At 58.6% G+C, this 16,910-nt stretch overlaps 1 protein-coding gene across 2 annotated transcripts in view; it reads left to right on the plus strand.

The window, feature by feature from the left end:
* Nucleotides 1-3,395: 3,395 nt before the first annotated feature.
* The window catches only part of EBF4 (EBF family member 4), a 57,020-nt gene continuing 43,505 nt past the window's right edge, over nucleotides 3,396-16,910 (plus strand). For both annotated transcript variants that reach the window (XM_032419842.1, XM_032419843.1), the window contains exons 1-5: nucleotides 3,396-3,532; nucleotides 14,039-14,195; nucleotides 14,413-14,476; nucleotides 14,662-14,717; nucleotides 16,303-16,376. In XM_032419842.1, coding sequence (XP_032275733.1) covers nucleotides 3,396-3,532; nucleotides 14,039-14,195; nucleotides 14,413-14,476; nucleotides 14,662-14,717; nucleotides 16,303-16,376 — 488 coding nt within the window. The remainder of the gene's footprint in view (nucleotides 3,533-14,038; nucleotides 14,196-14,412; nucleotides 14,477-14,661; nucleotides 14,718-16,302; nucleotides 16,377-16,910) is intronic.

Raw genomic sequence — 16,910 nt, forward strand, 5'->3', positions numbered from 1 at the left:
AGCCACTAGAGACATTTGGAAGTTTCTAAGCAAGTGACAGCAGGAGGATGGAGGGTGATTGGGGCAGGCAGCTGGGGGCAGGGAGATAGTATCAGAGATGAACTCCTGGCCCCAAGCCTGATGGGCATCAGGAGAAGGTGCCCTGGACAGACAAGGAGGGGGGTAGGAGGAAGAGCTAGTTTGCAGAGACCAAGCAGCCTCATTCCTGGCCCAGGGACAGGGACCCTCCATGGAGGCAGGGGCTCTCCTCGTCCCCGAGAGTCGAGGCCAGCTCTGTGCTCACCAGCTGATGTCCAGGACTGGGAGAAGCAGGATGGAGGCCCACACTAGGAGATCGTGTCCCCGGGCCGGCCTCTGAGGCCGGGGACGAGCGGAGAAGGAAGACGGAAACAAGGCCCAGCAGCCTGGGGCACTCACAGGGGCAAGGGAGGCAGAGAGCTCTGGTCCTCAGGATGGCTCTCCCTGGGGTGTGTGTGGGAGGAGGAGGGTTGGAGAGCCCAGGGCTACAGGGAGGCAGAGGGCCTGAGGCCTGAGGGAAGGGCACACAGTGGCAGAGCTGGAAGGGAGCCAGACCACTAGGGCTTCGGGAGTGGCTTTCTGGGGGCTGGCAAGGCATCCTTGGTGGAGTGCTCCTGGGGACTCTCAGGAACAGGAGGGGCACACGGAGGAGGAGGCGGGGACAAGGGGAGGGTTCTTTTAAGAATGGGGAGGTCTGAGCCGAAGAAAGGAGGTCCAAGATGCAAACAGATCAGATGGGGCAACATCAGGAGGTGCAGAAGATGGGACTTAGTCAAGAGATCCCTGAGTCCACATGTTTATTGGGGGTGCAAGGAGAGAACAGAATGGGCGATGAGACTGAGAATGGATGGAAACCACGAACGGCTGAGAGAGACAGTGGGATCTTGCCACCATTCCCCGGACCCTCTCCATTAAGTAAGAGGTAGGCTGTCTGCTGGAAATTTCGAGAGCCAGAGGTAGGTTTGAAGGTTGTAGAGAGGGGTGAAGCAAGTATGGAACGCTTGGTGGTGGTGGTGGTGGGGGGTGTTCTCTAAAGCAACGTTTCTCAAATGTAATGTGTACCTGGGATCTTGTTAAAATGTAGGTTCTAATCCAGCAGGCCTGGGCAGAGCCTAAGACGCTGCATTTCTAACAAGCTCCCACGTTCTGAGAGCAGTGTTGCTGCTGCTGGTCAGGGACCACATGGGAGGAGCAAGGATTTAGAGTCAGATAAGGAGATGGAGAAAGAGACTGGCAGAAGAATTCACCTTAATGAGAGACCTACCTTTGATAATCTCACCTGGGGCAAAAGCTGACACTTGGAGAAGTCTGGGTGAGAGCCACAGGCCCTGCACTGTAGGTGATGAGAAGGGGGACATGGAGAAGGAAGGATGGCAAAGAGGAAAGAAGTCAAGAGAGAAGGTAGGGGAGCCTCTGGGGTGCTAGGAAGCCCAGCGGTGCCCCTGGGACCCCTCATCTAGGTCAATGTGGGGTGGACCACCAACTGCACACTTGGAGGCCCCCCAACAGAGGATGGGAGTCGGCTGGGGCAGGAAAGTGGTATTCCAGGGGTATCTGAGAGTGCAAGAAGCAGGCAGGGCAGGCCACCCCCGTGCTGTTCTGCAGGAAGGTACTGGACTCATTCTGGGCTTGTTCAAAGCTTGGCCAGGACACATCAAGCCGGAGGGTGAGGTCAGGGGTAGAAATGGCTCTGCCCCTAGGAACAAGGGTGAGATGATTTCTGTGCCAGAAACTAAAAAAAAAAAAAAGGAATGAAATCTGCAAATGAAGGTGCCGGGGAGAAAGAGGAGGTGCGTTGGGCTCCGAGTCCTACCTCTTGAGCCCTAAGTGTCCAACTCGCAATCAGAAATCAAGAGGTTTCGGAAAGGCGCCGTCTGGAAACGAAAATGCTTTAGGTTTAGGCGACCCAGGGAAGGGGCCGAGGGACGGGGTGTGCAGGGACGCCGCTCAGCTGTCTGGGGCCCAGTCTAAGAGAGAGAGGGAGCTTCGAGTCCTAGGCTGAGGTTAAACCGAGGTCAGGTTCACCAGGGGAAATGCAAGGAGGACCGCAGTGGCGAGCAAAGAACCTCAAGAGTAAAAGCTTGGAGGCGTCAAAATGAGCAGCAAGCGCAGGAACAGGGTGTCAGCGTGGGCAGCACGGCGGGTACTCGGAGAGGGGGGTGAGGCCAGAAGCCCGAGCTCCGTCCCGCGGCGACCCGGAGGCGGCGGAGGTTTCTGAGCGCGGCGTGGCGCGCTCCCCCGGCTTTGGCGCGGTTCCCTAGCCGCGCAGCCCCCTGCCCCGGCCTCCCAGGGCCCGCGGGTCCCTCCTGTTCCTCCCCCGCGGCCTCCGCCAGGCCGCAACCCCCAGCCCCCGCGACCGACTCGCCAGGATCCGCCCCGCCGCGGCGGCCCGGGCCCAGCCGCTCCTCCCCCGATGATGTCACGTCCCCGGCCGCCCCTCGGCCGGCCGCGCCGCCCCGCCCCCGCCTCCCCCGGCCCCCAGTCCCCTGGGCCCGCCCGCTCCCGCCATCCCTCCTCCCGCCCGCGCTCCCTCCCTTCGACTCCCGCTCCCCCGGGAGCGGCGGCGGCGGCGGCGGGATGGCCCGGGCCCGCGGCCAGGCCCCGGGGAGCGGCGGCCGGCGGCGGCCGCGGCGGGGCGGCGCGGGAACCGGGCCCCGGGGGGAGTCGGCCGGGTTGCTGCTGCTGCTGCTCCAGGTGCTGCCGCCCGGGGCTGCTGCAGGGCCGGGGCGCCGGGGCACGCGGGGCTCTGGCGGCGGCGGCGTCTGCTGGCCTGGCGCTGCCCCTGCCTTTCCCCGGGACGCGCGGCTGCTGCTGCTCCTGCCGCCGCTGCCGCCGCCGCCGCCGAGCTCCGCGCCCGCAGCCTCCGCCTCCCGGATGGTAATCAGCGCCCCGCGCCGGCGCCGCGGGCGGGCGGGAGGTGGGGGGGGGGCCGAGGGGGAAAGGGCGGGCAGCCCCGCGCCCCCGCCTCGCCGGAGGCAGCTCCCGGGGCGCTCGGGCCTCCCCCCCTCCGACGACCGCGGCCCTGGGCAGCCGCCAGAGTGCGCCTCTGGGGCGCCTCCGCGCCGACCGGGTGCCGGCTCCGCTCCCGCGCTCCCCGCCCCGCTCGCAGTCCGCCCGCCGGCGCTCAGGCCGCGGGGGAATCCCTCCATCTCCCCGCCCCGCGCCCCGGGAGGGGAGGGGACAGCGCCGGCGCTCGCGGACCCGCTTTCTCCGAGGGAGCGCCCGAGAGGCGAGCGCGCACTGAGACGCGGGGACCCGGCGCTGCGCTGCGCTCCTGGAGGCGCCCGCTGCCGTCGGGTCGGGCTGAGCCCAGGCGCCCGCAGCCTCGGCGGGACCGCATTCCCGGCGGCGGGGGCGCCCACCGACCGCGCGCCCTTATGTTCCCCGCGCAGGACTCTGTGCCCCGCGGGGGGCTGAACCTGAAGGAGGAGCCGCTGCTGCCCGCCGGCTTGGGCTCGGTGCGCTCCTGGATGCAGGGCGCGGGCATCCTGGACGCCAGCACCGCGGCGCAGAGGTAAGCGCTCGGACGCGACCCGGCGCGCTCGGGTTGGACGGCTTCGCTCAGCCTGCGGAGCTGCTGGGGCGAGGGGTGGGGGGAGCCCTAACTCTGGACAGTCCGGGCAAGCTCTCCCGCCCACCCTTGCCCCGAGCGCCTCTGTTTCCTCCGGAGGCTATGGGGCGGGCCGGGGCGGGGCTTCTGCCACCTCTGCCGCGGTCCCGGCTCTGATTTCTGATTTCCGACTGTCGCTCGGGGGGCCGGCGGTCCAGGGCTCTAGAGTAGAAGGTATCCCCGCTGTCCGCAATCCCTGAGCCATGACCCACAGCCACCGGCCGTCAAGTAACAGACAACCCCCTCCTTCGTGGGCAGTCCCAGAGCCTCTCCTTGTCCAATTCCGAGGCTCTCTGCCAGGAAAGGCACAAAACCCAGCCCCCTTTCTGCTTTCCCACGCCCCTCAGAGTTGAAGGAGGGGTGCGTGTGGAGCCAGAGAAGAGGCTGGGGGCTGAAGAGTGGGGAACAGGCGAGCTGGACAGTCGCCTTGGCTGGAACGATTGGGGGCTGGGGCTGGGCGCTCAGGCCCCGCCTCTCCTCAGAGTGGTTTCCTGGCGGGCCCGGGGGGAGGCAGAGGGTCCCTGGGAACCCAGCATCTATGCCGACGCCTTTGCAGGAGTCTGGGCACGGGGCCTGGGTAGGGAATGGACTCCTGGGTTTGGAGAGGAAGTTTAAAGGGTTTGTTGACCTGCCCCCACAACACCTGACCACGGACTTTTTGTGCCCCTACTTGTGAGTGGTGCGGTGGGGGGGTGGGGGCCGTGTTGAGAAGGGGGGGTGTTAGATATCCTACTCGAGTTCTCAGTGGTTAGGACTAAGGAGGCGCTGCTTCTGCAGACCCTTGGGGCCCGTGGGAGCTGGGCTGCCGCGAGGTCTCAGCAGGTGCTCGACCAGCAGCCTGAAGGGATGCTCTAGGAAGGTTGCCAAGGCCGACGAGGCCTGCCTGGCACGCCGGCCCAACATTCCCATCCCTGGGCCTGTTCCGCGGACACCGCTCATAGTCCAAGCCCAGCCTCACCCTTTAACAGACCCACACCTTGTTTCCTGTGGAACCAAACCTGTGTTTCTGCACTCCTGTCCTTTGCTAACTGTTGGCAGGGAGTGCTGGGGGGCTCTCCCTGGAGCTCATCTCTTCAAGAGAAGAGGGTCTTGCTATGAATTAATTTACATAGTTTTGCTCATGATATAACTATATTCCCGAAAAATTGGTAAGTAGAAAACAAAATTCCACCTTTCTGATACAACTACTGTCAACATTTTAGAGTATTTCCTTCCCATCTTTTTTCGCATTCACATGCTTTTTTCCTGGGCTGTGCATACAATTCTGTATCCCGTCGGGTTTTCTGTTGGTTCTGTTTTTTTATTTAATTTGAGATGGTCAGTTCCTTAGTGGGAGCTCCATCTTTTTCTCCACCACCAGCTGTGGTGAGAGCTCCTTGTAAGAGTGGGTGAAGAGTGCCAAGGGAGCCCCTGGGGTTTAGGGTTCTTATTTCTCTCTGACTGGACCCTCTGTCCCTGTGTCAAGCCAGCAGGTTTAATGAGGGGGAAGCAGATGCGAAGGAGGTGGTGCTCTTGTAGCCTGTATGGGTGCAGAAGTGTGGGGATGGGGCCCTTTCCCAGAGGATCTGACCAATGGCAGTGTTGTCTGCACATGGTGGGGGGGTTCTTGAGTGGCACTGAGGTGTCACATCTGAGTCCTGGGGACCACATCGCTGGGACTCAGAAGGCTTCCCCAGTTGGAAGAGGGGCATTTTTTCAGGACTGGGCTCGTTATTTGCAAGTCCAGAGACTTCTGTGCCTCAGGACACAGATTGGGAGCACACCCCTGCCCCATTTGGTTGACTCTGGACCACCTCCTTCCATGGGGGAGCAGCTAATCCTTTCTCCTTATTCTTCCCAAAGTGGCCCATCATCTCTCCTATTTGTGTCTTGATCCCCAGTCAGTCGGTTAGTCCTCGGCTCAGGTCTTTCCATCCTGAAACACCAGCAACAAACATTCCTTTCCCCGTCCCCTACCTCCCTCTTCAACCTCTGCCTGCTTTCTCTCGCTCTCACCTCTGGGAAACTTGCCCAGGAGCATTCTTCCCCAAGCCTGCTTGGGATCTGACAGTTGTCTTTGATGCCTTGCCCCACAGCCCCCTGATTGTCAAGGCTCCTAGATGTTTCTTCATGTCCGAGGTCAACTTTTAACAATAGCTCACCCTTGCCCTCCACCTCTTTCCTCCCTGGCTTGAAGGTTAATCTACCCCCGTTTACCACCGCAGCCCCCTATCCCACTGCCCCAGCCCCAGTCTCTCACCTCTCCCCTGAAACCATCTGCCATGCCGGGGTGGGGGGCGGCCAGAGCAATATTTCCGAAGAACTTTTCTCTGATCATGTCCTTCTCCAATTAAAAACTTCAGTCACCCCCACTTCCTCCCAGGTATTCAGCACTCAGGGCTCCCCACCATCTAACCCCAAACTCCCTCCCAGCTTCCAGCCCTTGGCATGATACTTGGCATCCAACAATGCCTCTTGAAACAGTTCCCCTGGCCCCAGCGCCCACATACCCACTGAATAAAGTCTTACAGTCTCGGGGACCCACCGCACCCCAGCACTTTCTCTGTGTGCGCCCTCCCACCGGACCTCAGGAACAGTTCTCAGTGCTGCCTAAGGATGCGGGCCACAGGCCAGAGTCAGTGGTGCCCCACCAGCCCGTGCCTTCCTTTAGGGCAAGGATGGTGGCTTATCGTCCTTGTGTCCACAGCACCAGGACAGGCCAGAGCAGTCACCGGGGGGGGCAACGAGCATCTGCTGAAGGAAACAGGGGTGCATGTTAGAAAGTTCCCAGATCCCTTTCTGTTGGGCTCCCCTCCCCATGTGGGTGGTCTCCAGCATCTACCTGACTCCAAGAACCAGATACTGGGCAGCTGCCGCTTCCCAGCTTTATGCCGCCAAGTCTTACAGAAGGTGGGGATGGAGGAGAAGGCCCAGAACCTGCCAAGATCAGTGAGGGCGGCTCTGCCAACAGGAAGGAAAGTTCTGAGCAAAAGAAGGGTAGGGAAAGAGAGGGGTTCCATGCCCTTGCCCTGCAGGCAAGAGGGGAGAGGAGGGAAGTCTGGCAGGATCTTCCCAGTGGGGAGCTCTGCACAAGGACCCCTAGCCAGTGCTGCCACTTTATCTCTGAGTCGCAGACGCCAGCCCCAGCCCACGTTCCCCGGACTGCCTTGCAGACCGCGTCCTCTTGCTGGGGTGCTCAGCCCAAAAGCCGCTCTCCTCTCCTGGTGGGATTCCCAGCCCGGGGATACCCCTGCAGGACCCAAGCCCGCCCTCCCCCTCGAGCGGGTCCCAGCACACAAGCAGGCCCTGAGAAAGCCAGCTGGACTGCTTTTCCTGTAAGCAGCTGCACGCTAGCCTCCCTGCTAGGAAATGCTTTTGTTTGCTTTAATAATTAATAGCCGCTCCTCAGCCTGGGACCTGGCAGGCAGGCCTGTGGGTGGGTGGCGAGGGGGTGGGCAGAGAGAAGCAGGGTGGGCAGCCTTTAGGTGGAATGGAGGGCAAGAGGAAGGGTGGGAGCGCTGGCTAGTGAGATCCCCCCCACTGGGGGACCTCGGGCTGAGACAACTTCCTGTGGCAGGTGAGCCCACCCGCCGCGGCCGCCGCTGCTGGGCAACAGGAGTAGGGGATATGAAGCAGCCCCAAAGCCTTCCCTCCCACAGGCCCCTCTGGACGCAGCTTCAGAGCCTCCAGGTCCTCCCTCTGCCCACATTGTCGAGGTGGGTGTGCCCCAGTGGGCTGCTGCTTTTATCTTCCTGGTCTGCGGCACAGCTAGGCTCTGGGCCTGTTGGGCTGGGCAGGGCTAGGCCAGCAGATCTTGGCTGGGGCCACGAATGCCAGGCCCAGTTTGATGGGCCGATCAGCAGTCCCAGGGGCTCAGGGGAGGCGTGCAGGGAGCAGACCAGTGGGACGCTTGGAGGAGGAGAGGACACAGAGAAAAGAGAGACCTATGTAGTGGGCCAGGATGGGGAAAAGAAGGGCTGCAATTAGCAGAGATTTTACGGAAAGCTGAGACAAGGGATGAGACGCAGGAGACATATGCTTTTTGTTCCTTCTGCCTCCTGGGGGAGCCTCCCCCCATTGCAGACGACCTTAGGGCTTGTCCCCATTTCCCCAGCATCCCAGATTCCAAGGTGGGTCAGGCCCAAGGCCAAAGGCACTGCTCAGAACCTTGGGCTATCAAGGCGGGCAAGAGTTAGGATTCGGTGGGGAGCAGGCGGAGGCAGAAGGTCCGAAGATGCCCCTGGGGGGGAGGCCAAACTCCAGCCTGGGGCACTTGTCCTCTGAGCGGTTTGGGATGCTCGTTTTTGTTTTGTTTTGTTTTGTTTTGTTAAGATTTTATTTATTTATTTGACAGAGAGAGACACAGCGAGAGGGGGAACACAAGCAGGGGGAGTGGAAGAGGGAGAAGCAGGCTTCCCACTGAGCAGGGAGCCTGATGCGGGGCTCGATCCCAGGACCCTGGGATCCTGACCTGAGCCAAAGGCAGACGCTTGACAACTGAGCCACCCAGGCGCCCCAGGATGCTCGTTTTAAATTGCTCTTATTTATCATGAGCATGTAGTCAGGGATGTAAGGAGCCCCAAGTGACCTCCTGAGGACAGAGTTGAGATGGTGCGGTGTTCTCTGTGCTAGAAAGCCATGGCAGGGGCCAGCAGCCGCCTCGAGAAGGGCCCTGGTGGGTCCTGCCCTGCCCTGGGAAAGAGCCATCTCCAGGGACCGCTGGGGCCTCCGCAATAGCAGCCAGACAACTCTGCAGCCCCCAGCATGTCCCCACACGCGTCCCCCAAGCACAGGCCACCTGAATGGCCCTGGCCGGGAAGGTCAGGTTGTCCTTGGTGTCAACTTTAACCTGGATTCCCAGCACAGTACTCGGGAAGCCCATGCACATCCGTGCTTGCGACAAAGCAGGTGTCCTCAGACCACAAAGTAGCTGCGCACACCAAAGCCCTTCTGCCACCGTCGCCTTTAACTTACGGGCTATTCCAGGACCGAAGATGGGAATGGGGGTGAGCAGGCCATGGTAGAAATGCGAAAACGAGCGCTTTCTCCTCCCATGTCCGGGTTCTTTAGTACAAAAGCAAATGCCCCACCACCTCAGCACACTCCAGAGGTGATAGGAAACTGTTTTGAACATTTTGTTGAAAGCGATCTTTTTAAGAAAGCCAAGAGATGTGTAATTCTTTTTGGAGTCTCACAAAAGTGATTAGTGTGGCTGTTCTAGTCATTCGGCTGCGTTTTTCTGAAAAAGGCGCCTGTGTGACATGCTTCGTGCACTAATGATGCTCAGGGAACGAGATGTCTCTGAATTATAGGCTCCAGCACCACATGTACCAGGTGAGGCCGTTCTTATGCCTATCTGCCAAGTTGCAGTCAGTCCCTTGGGCTGTAATTTTACTGGCTTCTAACACACCGCAGACCTCTGGATGGCCGGTGGTTGGTACCCTGCCCCTCTCCCCTCAGGACCCTTGCTAAAGGGTCTGCTTCCCCTGCTAGCCTCTGCCGGAGTCTGCTCTGCCCACCTGCACCCCGGGCCAGAAGTTCCTGAGCAATGGCGGCCCAGGAGCCCTCCACCAACGACTAACTGAAGTTGGCAGATAACTACCCCAGCTCCCTCCTCCGAAGCGCCTGTTCTAGACTGTTTCCAGAGCTCCCAGCTGGACTGAGGAGCTGCAGTGGCCCACAGCGGTCACTTGTGGATAGAACACCCTTTTACGGAGTGCCTTTCCTTCTCTTTCTCATTCTCCAGCCCGGCCAAGTGTTTGCTGGGATCATCTCCCACATAAACTGCTTGCATTTGAATCCTTGCCTCTCCAGACTTCAGGGACTCAACTCCTGCTTCCCTTTCTTTCTTTTCGATAAGGGATTCATATCAGTAGACATCCTTGCAATTTCTCCCCACACCCCAGTGGGAGACCGCAGAATCTGAGACACTGGCCTTCATCCACATCTGTCTGTCCCTAAGCTAGTATGAGAGCCCACAGTGGCCCCACCCCCCACCCCCCACACATCTGCACCCAGCAGGGGTTCTCTGACCTTTCTGCATCCCCTGTGTCCATTTTCTGAGCTGTTTGAGCGGATCTCTTTTTCTTTCTTTCTGTTCTTTAATCTTGGTTTGTTTTCTCGTTACAAGGGCATCAGCTCTTCCTAGGGAGGGAAGAGCTAAAGTCTCTCCCCTCCCCAACCCTCTCCCTTTGGGGCTCGCACTTCCATTTAGGCATGTGGATTGGTCACCTGCTGCACGTTGGGGGTAGAGGTACACGGCGGGGGGGGGGACCTAGGAGAAGGAAGGGATAGTCCAGAGCTACCCCACGTTCTTGCTGATGTACTGATCCTTCTGTCATTGTCTGTCTCTTGCTCATAGGAAATACGAGAACGCCTTTCTAAAGCAAAACTTTTTCTGTTTCACCTTGAGCCTCTCACATGTCCAGTAGGGGTATGAACAGGGTAAACTGGAGACATTCACAGACCAGGAGCAGCCCTGGGTATGCCCAACAGTGGTCTTGCCCACTCTGCAGTCCTCTCCTGATCTGCGGGGCGGGGGCTGGGGCTATAATACTCATATTGTTCTGTCCTTGATTTTGATAGTAATCCTGTCCAGGAGCTGTACACTAGCCACCTGTCCCATTGTTTTGCCTGGATGGGTGTGAGCCCAGGAGGAGGAGGGTGCCTCAGACCCACTCAGCAAGGTGGGGAAGGGAGGATGATGCTGGGCTGCCTCAGGAGAAGTAGACCTGAGCCTTCCCCCACTTTGGGGTTGGGCATAAGCATGTGAGGCAGTGAGGCCCCCACCCATCCCCCAGCTGGCGGCACTGGATACTGGTCCATTGGCCCCAGGCTGTGGGAGGGGGGTTGGGCAGGGATACCTGCCCTCTTTCCTCTCCCTAGGTTTCCTGACCTCTCTCCCCAGGAATCCCCTCTTGTATGGAGGGCAGCCCCGTGAAGGGAGTTTGGCTTGGGACTTGGGCCAGACTTCCCAGGTCTGGTCCTTAGAAGCCTGGCAGGAGCTGACACGCAGCCAGGACCCAGGACTGACTGATATTTGCCAAGAGGGATGGATGAGAGAGAGAACTCATGCCAGCATCACTGATTTACTCTTGGCCTGGAAGTGGAGGGGTGTCTGTGAAGAAAGGGTGTATTGAGCGGTGTAGGGGATTAGGTTATTGCTCAGCATCCACCCCTCCTCTGTGAAGGCCCCTTTTTCTGTACCCTACAGCCCTGCTGTGTGAGAGCCTTCCAGGCACCTCTCCTGGTCAAGCTGACAGAATAAAGGGCATAGTGATCTGGGAGGGCTCCACAAGCTCACCCCCTTCCGCCTTTTCTCCCCTCAGGTGGTCCTGGAACCTGACCCAGGGAGCTTCTCTTCCCCCTAAACTGGTCCTGGGGCCAGAAGGAGGAGTCAGGGTTGCTGCCTCATTAGCATATTCATCAGCAGTAATCAGGGACCTGCTGTGATCAAAGCTCTTCGGGCTTCCCTGCCTCTTGGCAAATGGGACGCTGGAGGGTCAAGGCCGGGACTTGAAAGGACTTTGTCGCCTGAGGGGGAGGGGGGGAGGGCAGAGGAGGTGGGAAGCTCGAGGGAGGAGGACGTCCGTGGAGGAAGGGACACGTGTAGAAAGGACCTTTGGTGGGGAAGAGAAGGTGTCGGTGGTCCCCTCCAACTCCTCTTGATCAGAAACCAGCAAGACCCATCACTTCTGCCCCTGAAATCAGCATTTCACAAGGACCAGTGAGGCTCCCAAGCAGGCTTAAGGAGGTGGGACAATTGTCCTTTTAAAGTTTATGTATTTACTGTAATATGTACCAGTAAAAACACAAGCCCCTCAAGCCAGGATATCCCAGATATTATGGTTTTGCATGAAGCAGAGTAAGAGTAAGTTGATTTAAAATTATATGAACAACATTAAGGAGTGATGAATATGGCACATGTTTCCACAGTGGCAGTGACGCGTCCATGATGGGACTCTGGTCTGAATGGTTCAAGGCAGCACTACCATCCTCATCCTCTCCTCTCCTCATCCCTGCGGCCGCTTCTCGCTTTCCCACCCCACTGCGCCCTCCCCACGGGCAGCAACTTCTAAGCCCTGCCTGGCTTCAGAACCTTCTGGTGGCCTTTCATTGTATTTCTCAAGCCATAGCCCTCAGCAGAATTGGTGCATAAAAAAATTAGCTCAAAACTCAGCAGTGTCAAACAACAAACACCCATTACCTCACACAGTTTCTCGGGAGTCAGGAGTGAGGGAGCAGCTCGGGCTTCTCCTGAGGCTGCAGTCATCTGAAGGCTTCGCTGGAGCTGGTGGGTCTTCTTCCAAGGTGGCTCATTCACACCGCTGACAACCTAAGTGCTGGCTTTGGGCAGGAGACCTTGGTTCTTCTCCATGTAGACCCTCCACAAGGCTGCTCGAGTGTCCTCACCACATGGCAGCCAGCTTTGCCCTGGTGGCTGATCCAACAGAACAAGGCTGAAGCCACCATGTCTTTTATGACCTAACCTTGGAAATCATATGCTGTCACTTGTTCCATATTCTACTGGCCACACAGAACAACCCTGATACAGTCTGGGAGGGGACTACACAACAGCATAAATACCAGGAAGTGGGGATCATGGGGCACCATCTTGGCTACCACACATGGGGAGCACCAGCCTGAGCCAAGCAGAGTCTATTCCTGGAGGGCGTCCCAGGGCCCCCTACATACACTTGTGCATGCTGTGAAGCCTCATTTCCCAGCAATGGTGGCCATAGCTGTCTTTTGTAGAGGGAGCATCTGAGGCCATGAGAGACCTAAGGAACACTCTTTTCAAGACCTTGGCCCAGAGGAGACAGTCTGAACTCGTGGCCTGGTTTTTGTGTCTCTCCAGACTTGGCACTTCTAATGCAACTTTTTCTTCTCTTCACTTAACTTTCTAAAATCTGTGGTCCAGCGACACCAACCTTCCCACCCACAGCCATTTCTTATACTGTTCGTTCTGCCCCTTTGCCTGCCGTAACTGTTGAGCTCCTACTCATTCCTCAAGAACCAGGGGAAAAGCCACCATCTCCATGGAGGCTTCCCCTCATCTCTCACAGAAAGAATTCATTTTTTTCTTCCTTTGCTTCTATACATTGGGTTTTTTTGTTTTGGTTTGGTTTGGTTGTAGTTTTTTTTTTTTTTGTATGTAACATCTTTTGGGGGGCAACCACCACTTTGTCTTGTGTTATAGCTCTCTATATCTAGTTCTTCCTTTCCAGGCATTTAATTCTGGCCCCACTCAGTGCCGTGTGTCTGGGGCTTGGTATATCGCTGGGGCTGAGGAAATACTTGGTGAATCGGGCCTTTGTTTTTCTCCTCCTGCTCTTGCCGGGGCCTTGCTTCTAGGAATCATTTCTTTTTCTTTTCTTTTTTTTTTTTTTAAGACTTTATTTTTAAGTAATCTCTATACCCATGGTGGGGCTCGAACCCACAACCCTGAGATCAAGATTCGCATGCTCCACCGACTGAGCCAGCGGGGTGCCCCTTCCAGGAGTCATTTCTTTTCTTCTTCTTCTTCTTTTTTTTTTTTTTTGGTTAAGATTTTATTTATTTATTTGAGACAGAACATGAGAGAGAAATCACAAAGAGGGGGAAGGGGTAGAGGGAGAAACAGATTCTCTGCTGAGCAGGGAGCCCGATGCGGGGCTCGATCCCAGGATCCCGGGATCATGACCTGAGCCGAAGGCAGACACTTAACCTACGGAGCCACCCAGGCGCCCTACGAGCCATTTCTGATGAGCTAGGAGACAGCCCTTGGCAAGGCTAAACCAGAAGGTCCTTCTGCCCAAGGGAGCCAGTGTATATCTTTCCCACTGTGTGAAGGCCGGTCCCTGTACACCTGGGGGTGCACCCCCTGCCTTCAGCCCAGGGTCCGGGCTGGGCAGACTAGTGGCCCTGAGCCAGTTTAATGTCTCTGAGAGCCTGAGGGACATCACCACCATCTCCTAGACGATGCCACAGGTTCACGAACGCGGTCGTGGGCTGGGGTACCCTGGGTTATTTGTTCCACAACCTCCTAGCTGCCCCCGATGCTCTAAAGGGCAGTCACAGGAGCCTCTGGTCAGTTAGATGGGCTGTTCGTACCTTTGGTTTTAGAGATCAGCCTTTCAAAATGTGGGGCCCAGGGAAAAGCCTGGGAGGGGGCCTGGCAGGGGTGCCCCGGTTGCTGCCTGCTGCGCCCCTTGTTCCCAAGGGAGCAGGCTAGGGTGACGTCAGTCCGGGGAGCCGCGTCTGGAACCGAGATCCCTGGCAAGGGTGGAAGGGGCCCATCCCATCTGATTTGTGGCCCAGACTCTTGCCGCATCAGCACCGCGCCCTGACCAGCCCCCCCCACACACACACCTGGTCGGAGGCCCCGGGGCCTTTCTCCCCGGAGAGGGAGGGCGCCGTCCGGTGGTTTGCCAGCCCCTTTCCTCCTCGCAGCGGCGTGGGCCTGGCGCGCGCACATTTTGAGAAGCAGCCCCCCTCCAACCTCAGGAAATCCAACTTCTTCCACTTCGTGCTGGCCATGTATGACCGGCAGGGGCAGCCCGTGGAGGTGGAGCGCACGGCCTTCATCGATTTCGTGGAAAAGGACCGAGTGAGAGGCTCGTGGGCTCACGGGGCCAGAGCATGGGTGGGGGGAGAAGGGGGGCTTCCGGGAACCCCCTCCCACGGGGTGGACGGATGGACAGCCGGTGGAGGGGGGGAGAAGCGGGTGGGAGGGATAGAAGGGAGGGAGGGAGGCTGGGATTAGGCAGGCAGGCTGAGGGGAGGTCGGTGGAGCCGTGGGGACACTGAGCGTCCTCCCCATGCAGGAACCTGGAGCTGAAAAGACCAACAACGGGGTCCACTACCGCCTCCGGCTGGTGTATAACAATGGTGAGTGAGGCCCGCCGCCCCTTCCCGCCAGGGCCCAGAGGAGGTCTAGGTTCCCCGCACCTTGTGTGACACATAGTGGCCCATTCCTCGGGGCTGAGGAGGGCCTGGCTCCAGGTGGGAAGGGTGCGGAGTGTGGTTCAGTCATTAGAGGCCACAGCAAGCCCTCTCCACCTCCCCACCTTTAGGACTTCGGACGGAGCAGGACCTCTATGTGCGCCTCATTGACTCCATGTCCAAGCAGGTGAGCCCGCCCACGGGATGCTCAGGCCCATCTTGCCCTCCTCTTGGACCCCATCTGAGTGAGCATCCTCATCCCTGCCCCCGCCCCCCCATCCCCACTGGTCCAGCTCCTATGGCAGGAGGATGTGTGGCCTTGCCCTCCAATCTAGAAAAAGACAGTATTTGTGCAAATGCCCTGTCTTAGGTGGCATCCCGTAGAAGTCCAGCCTAGATGGGCGTTCAGGTGCATGTGCTTTATTGGGAAGCAGGGGTAAAGCTCTCGGGAGAAGGGAAGGGAGGCAAGCAGGACAGAGAAGGCTGAGCAGGGCTCAGCAAGGATGTGGTCTCAGCGGGAGTCTAGCCTCACCCTGATCCCCAGGGAGCTCTAGAGAAGGAATGGCACCAGAGTCGTGCCCCGTTGAGGCAAGGAGGCCAGGATTCTGTACCCTGTATCAGTCAGTCGTTAGCTGGGGGCCACTCCCAAGGGGAGAGTATAACCTTCCAGACATTTCCAAGCTAGGCAGCTCCTATCTGCTGAGAGCAATTCTCAAGAGAAAGCCTTAGCAGCCTCCACTAACCACAGCTGGGGGATGGGTGCCCTGGTCCAGTAAAGGGGACTGGGTGGGGTCCCAGAGCTTCTACTGCAGATCCTTAGCACCTTGCTGATCTGAAAGGTCACAGGAGGCTCAGAGGCCAGCAGCACGAGCTTGGGGAAATTGAAACCGGAGTAAATCCTGATGGATCCTGCCCAAGGCAGGGCCGCAAATCTCAGGGCTTTTCAGAGAAGTTATGCGTGCTGGTAAGGAGCCGGGCTGAGTCACAAACAGGCCCATCAGTGGCCTGGAATGCAAGGTGGAGACGGCTTTCCCACAGTCTTCCAGCAGCCTCCACCCAATCCCAGGGCAGAGGGAGAAATGGTTTGTTTCTAGAAAGCCTGTGGTCACTGTGGTGTGGGAGGCAGACCAGGGAGTGGCCAGTGGGACTGTGTGGGGACAAGTGTGGAAGGGGTTGGAGAAGGTCCAGAGAGAGAGAGAGAGAGGAACCCCACCAATAAGGGATGCCTGGAGGCACAGGGGATCATAAAGTGGGCAGCCAGAGCTGCAGTTTAGGAAGCTCACTCCCCGCTGCAGGGCAGAGTGGAGGCAGGGGGACTGGTGGGGAGGCTGATCCAGCAGCACAAGGGGGACACACTGGCCTGGGATGGGAAGAGAGACTGGTGGGGAGAGCCCAGAGGGACAGTGCTTGTGAGCAGGAGGCGAGGTCCCCTAGGGACATGGGAACAGTGGAGATAGGAGTGTGTCTACCCCACCAACAGCCTGACCTTGTGGCCTGGGGACCTCCCCGGCCCCAGAGCTGGCTCTGGAAAAAGCTGCCTGTGGACAAACAGAATCTATAGACCTACCTCATGCCACTCTTGCTGACCACAGCCCCCGGTGGGGGTCCTGGTTTGGGGAGCCCAGGTCCCAGCTCCTGTTTTGCCTTCTTGGCGCCCCAGAGCAAGCTGGAGGGCATGATCTTTCCTGGGGCAGGGCCCATCTCTCCCCTACACTTGGACTTGAGAGCAGCCTCCTTCCCCTTGAGCCTGTGCATTCCTCCTCTCCCCCCAGGCCATCATCTATGAGGGGCAGGACAAGAACCCTGAAATGTGCCGAGTGCTACTCACCCATGAAATCATGTGCAGGTGAGGTTTGGGACGCTTGCACCTTTGCCCCTTGGTCCCCACTGGGCCCTACCCCTGACCACTGCTGCCACCCCCCTCCTCGCAGCTCCCTGGGGAAGCCTGGTTGGGGGAGGCAAGGAGGGATTAAGGAGGCCCTTGAGCACAGTGCTGGCTGAAGACAGGGTCCTTGAGGCCCCATTAGCCTGGCCTGTTTATGTGGCTTCTCCAAGTGTTTTTGTAAGAGAGGCCTCCTGCCACCACTGGAAAGCTTAACTAATAAAGCTCAGGGGAGGCTTGCTGAGGAGTGGGGGCAGGGCTGGGCCTCCCAGATCAGCTCAGAAGCTAGAGAGAGGAAACTTTGCTGCCTCCTGGGTGAGCCTCAGGGTGCTCTCTAGGGGAGGGGGGGTGGGGCAGACTCAGCTCTTGGCTCCTGGTCCCTGTTACCCCAGAGCTTGGCTTTTCTAGGGACGGTCTCCCCAGGAGATGCCCATCCTACAGGGTCCTGAGAAGCAGTTCCTCCTGCATGGAAAAGAAAAGGCTGTTCAAAAATCGGGT

Source organism: Phoca vitulina, unplaced genomic scaffold (genome assembly GCF_004348235.1).
Source record: "Phoca vitulina isolate PV1807 unplaced genomic scaffold, GSC_HSeal_1.0 scaffold22, whole genome shotgun sequence".
Classification (NCBI taxonomy): domain Eukaryota; kingdom Metazoa; phylum Chordata; class Mammalia; order Carnivora; family Phocidae; genus Phoca; species Phoca vitulina.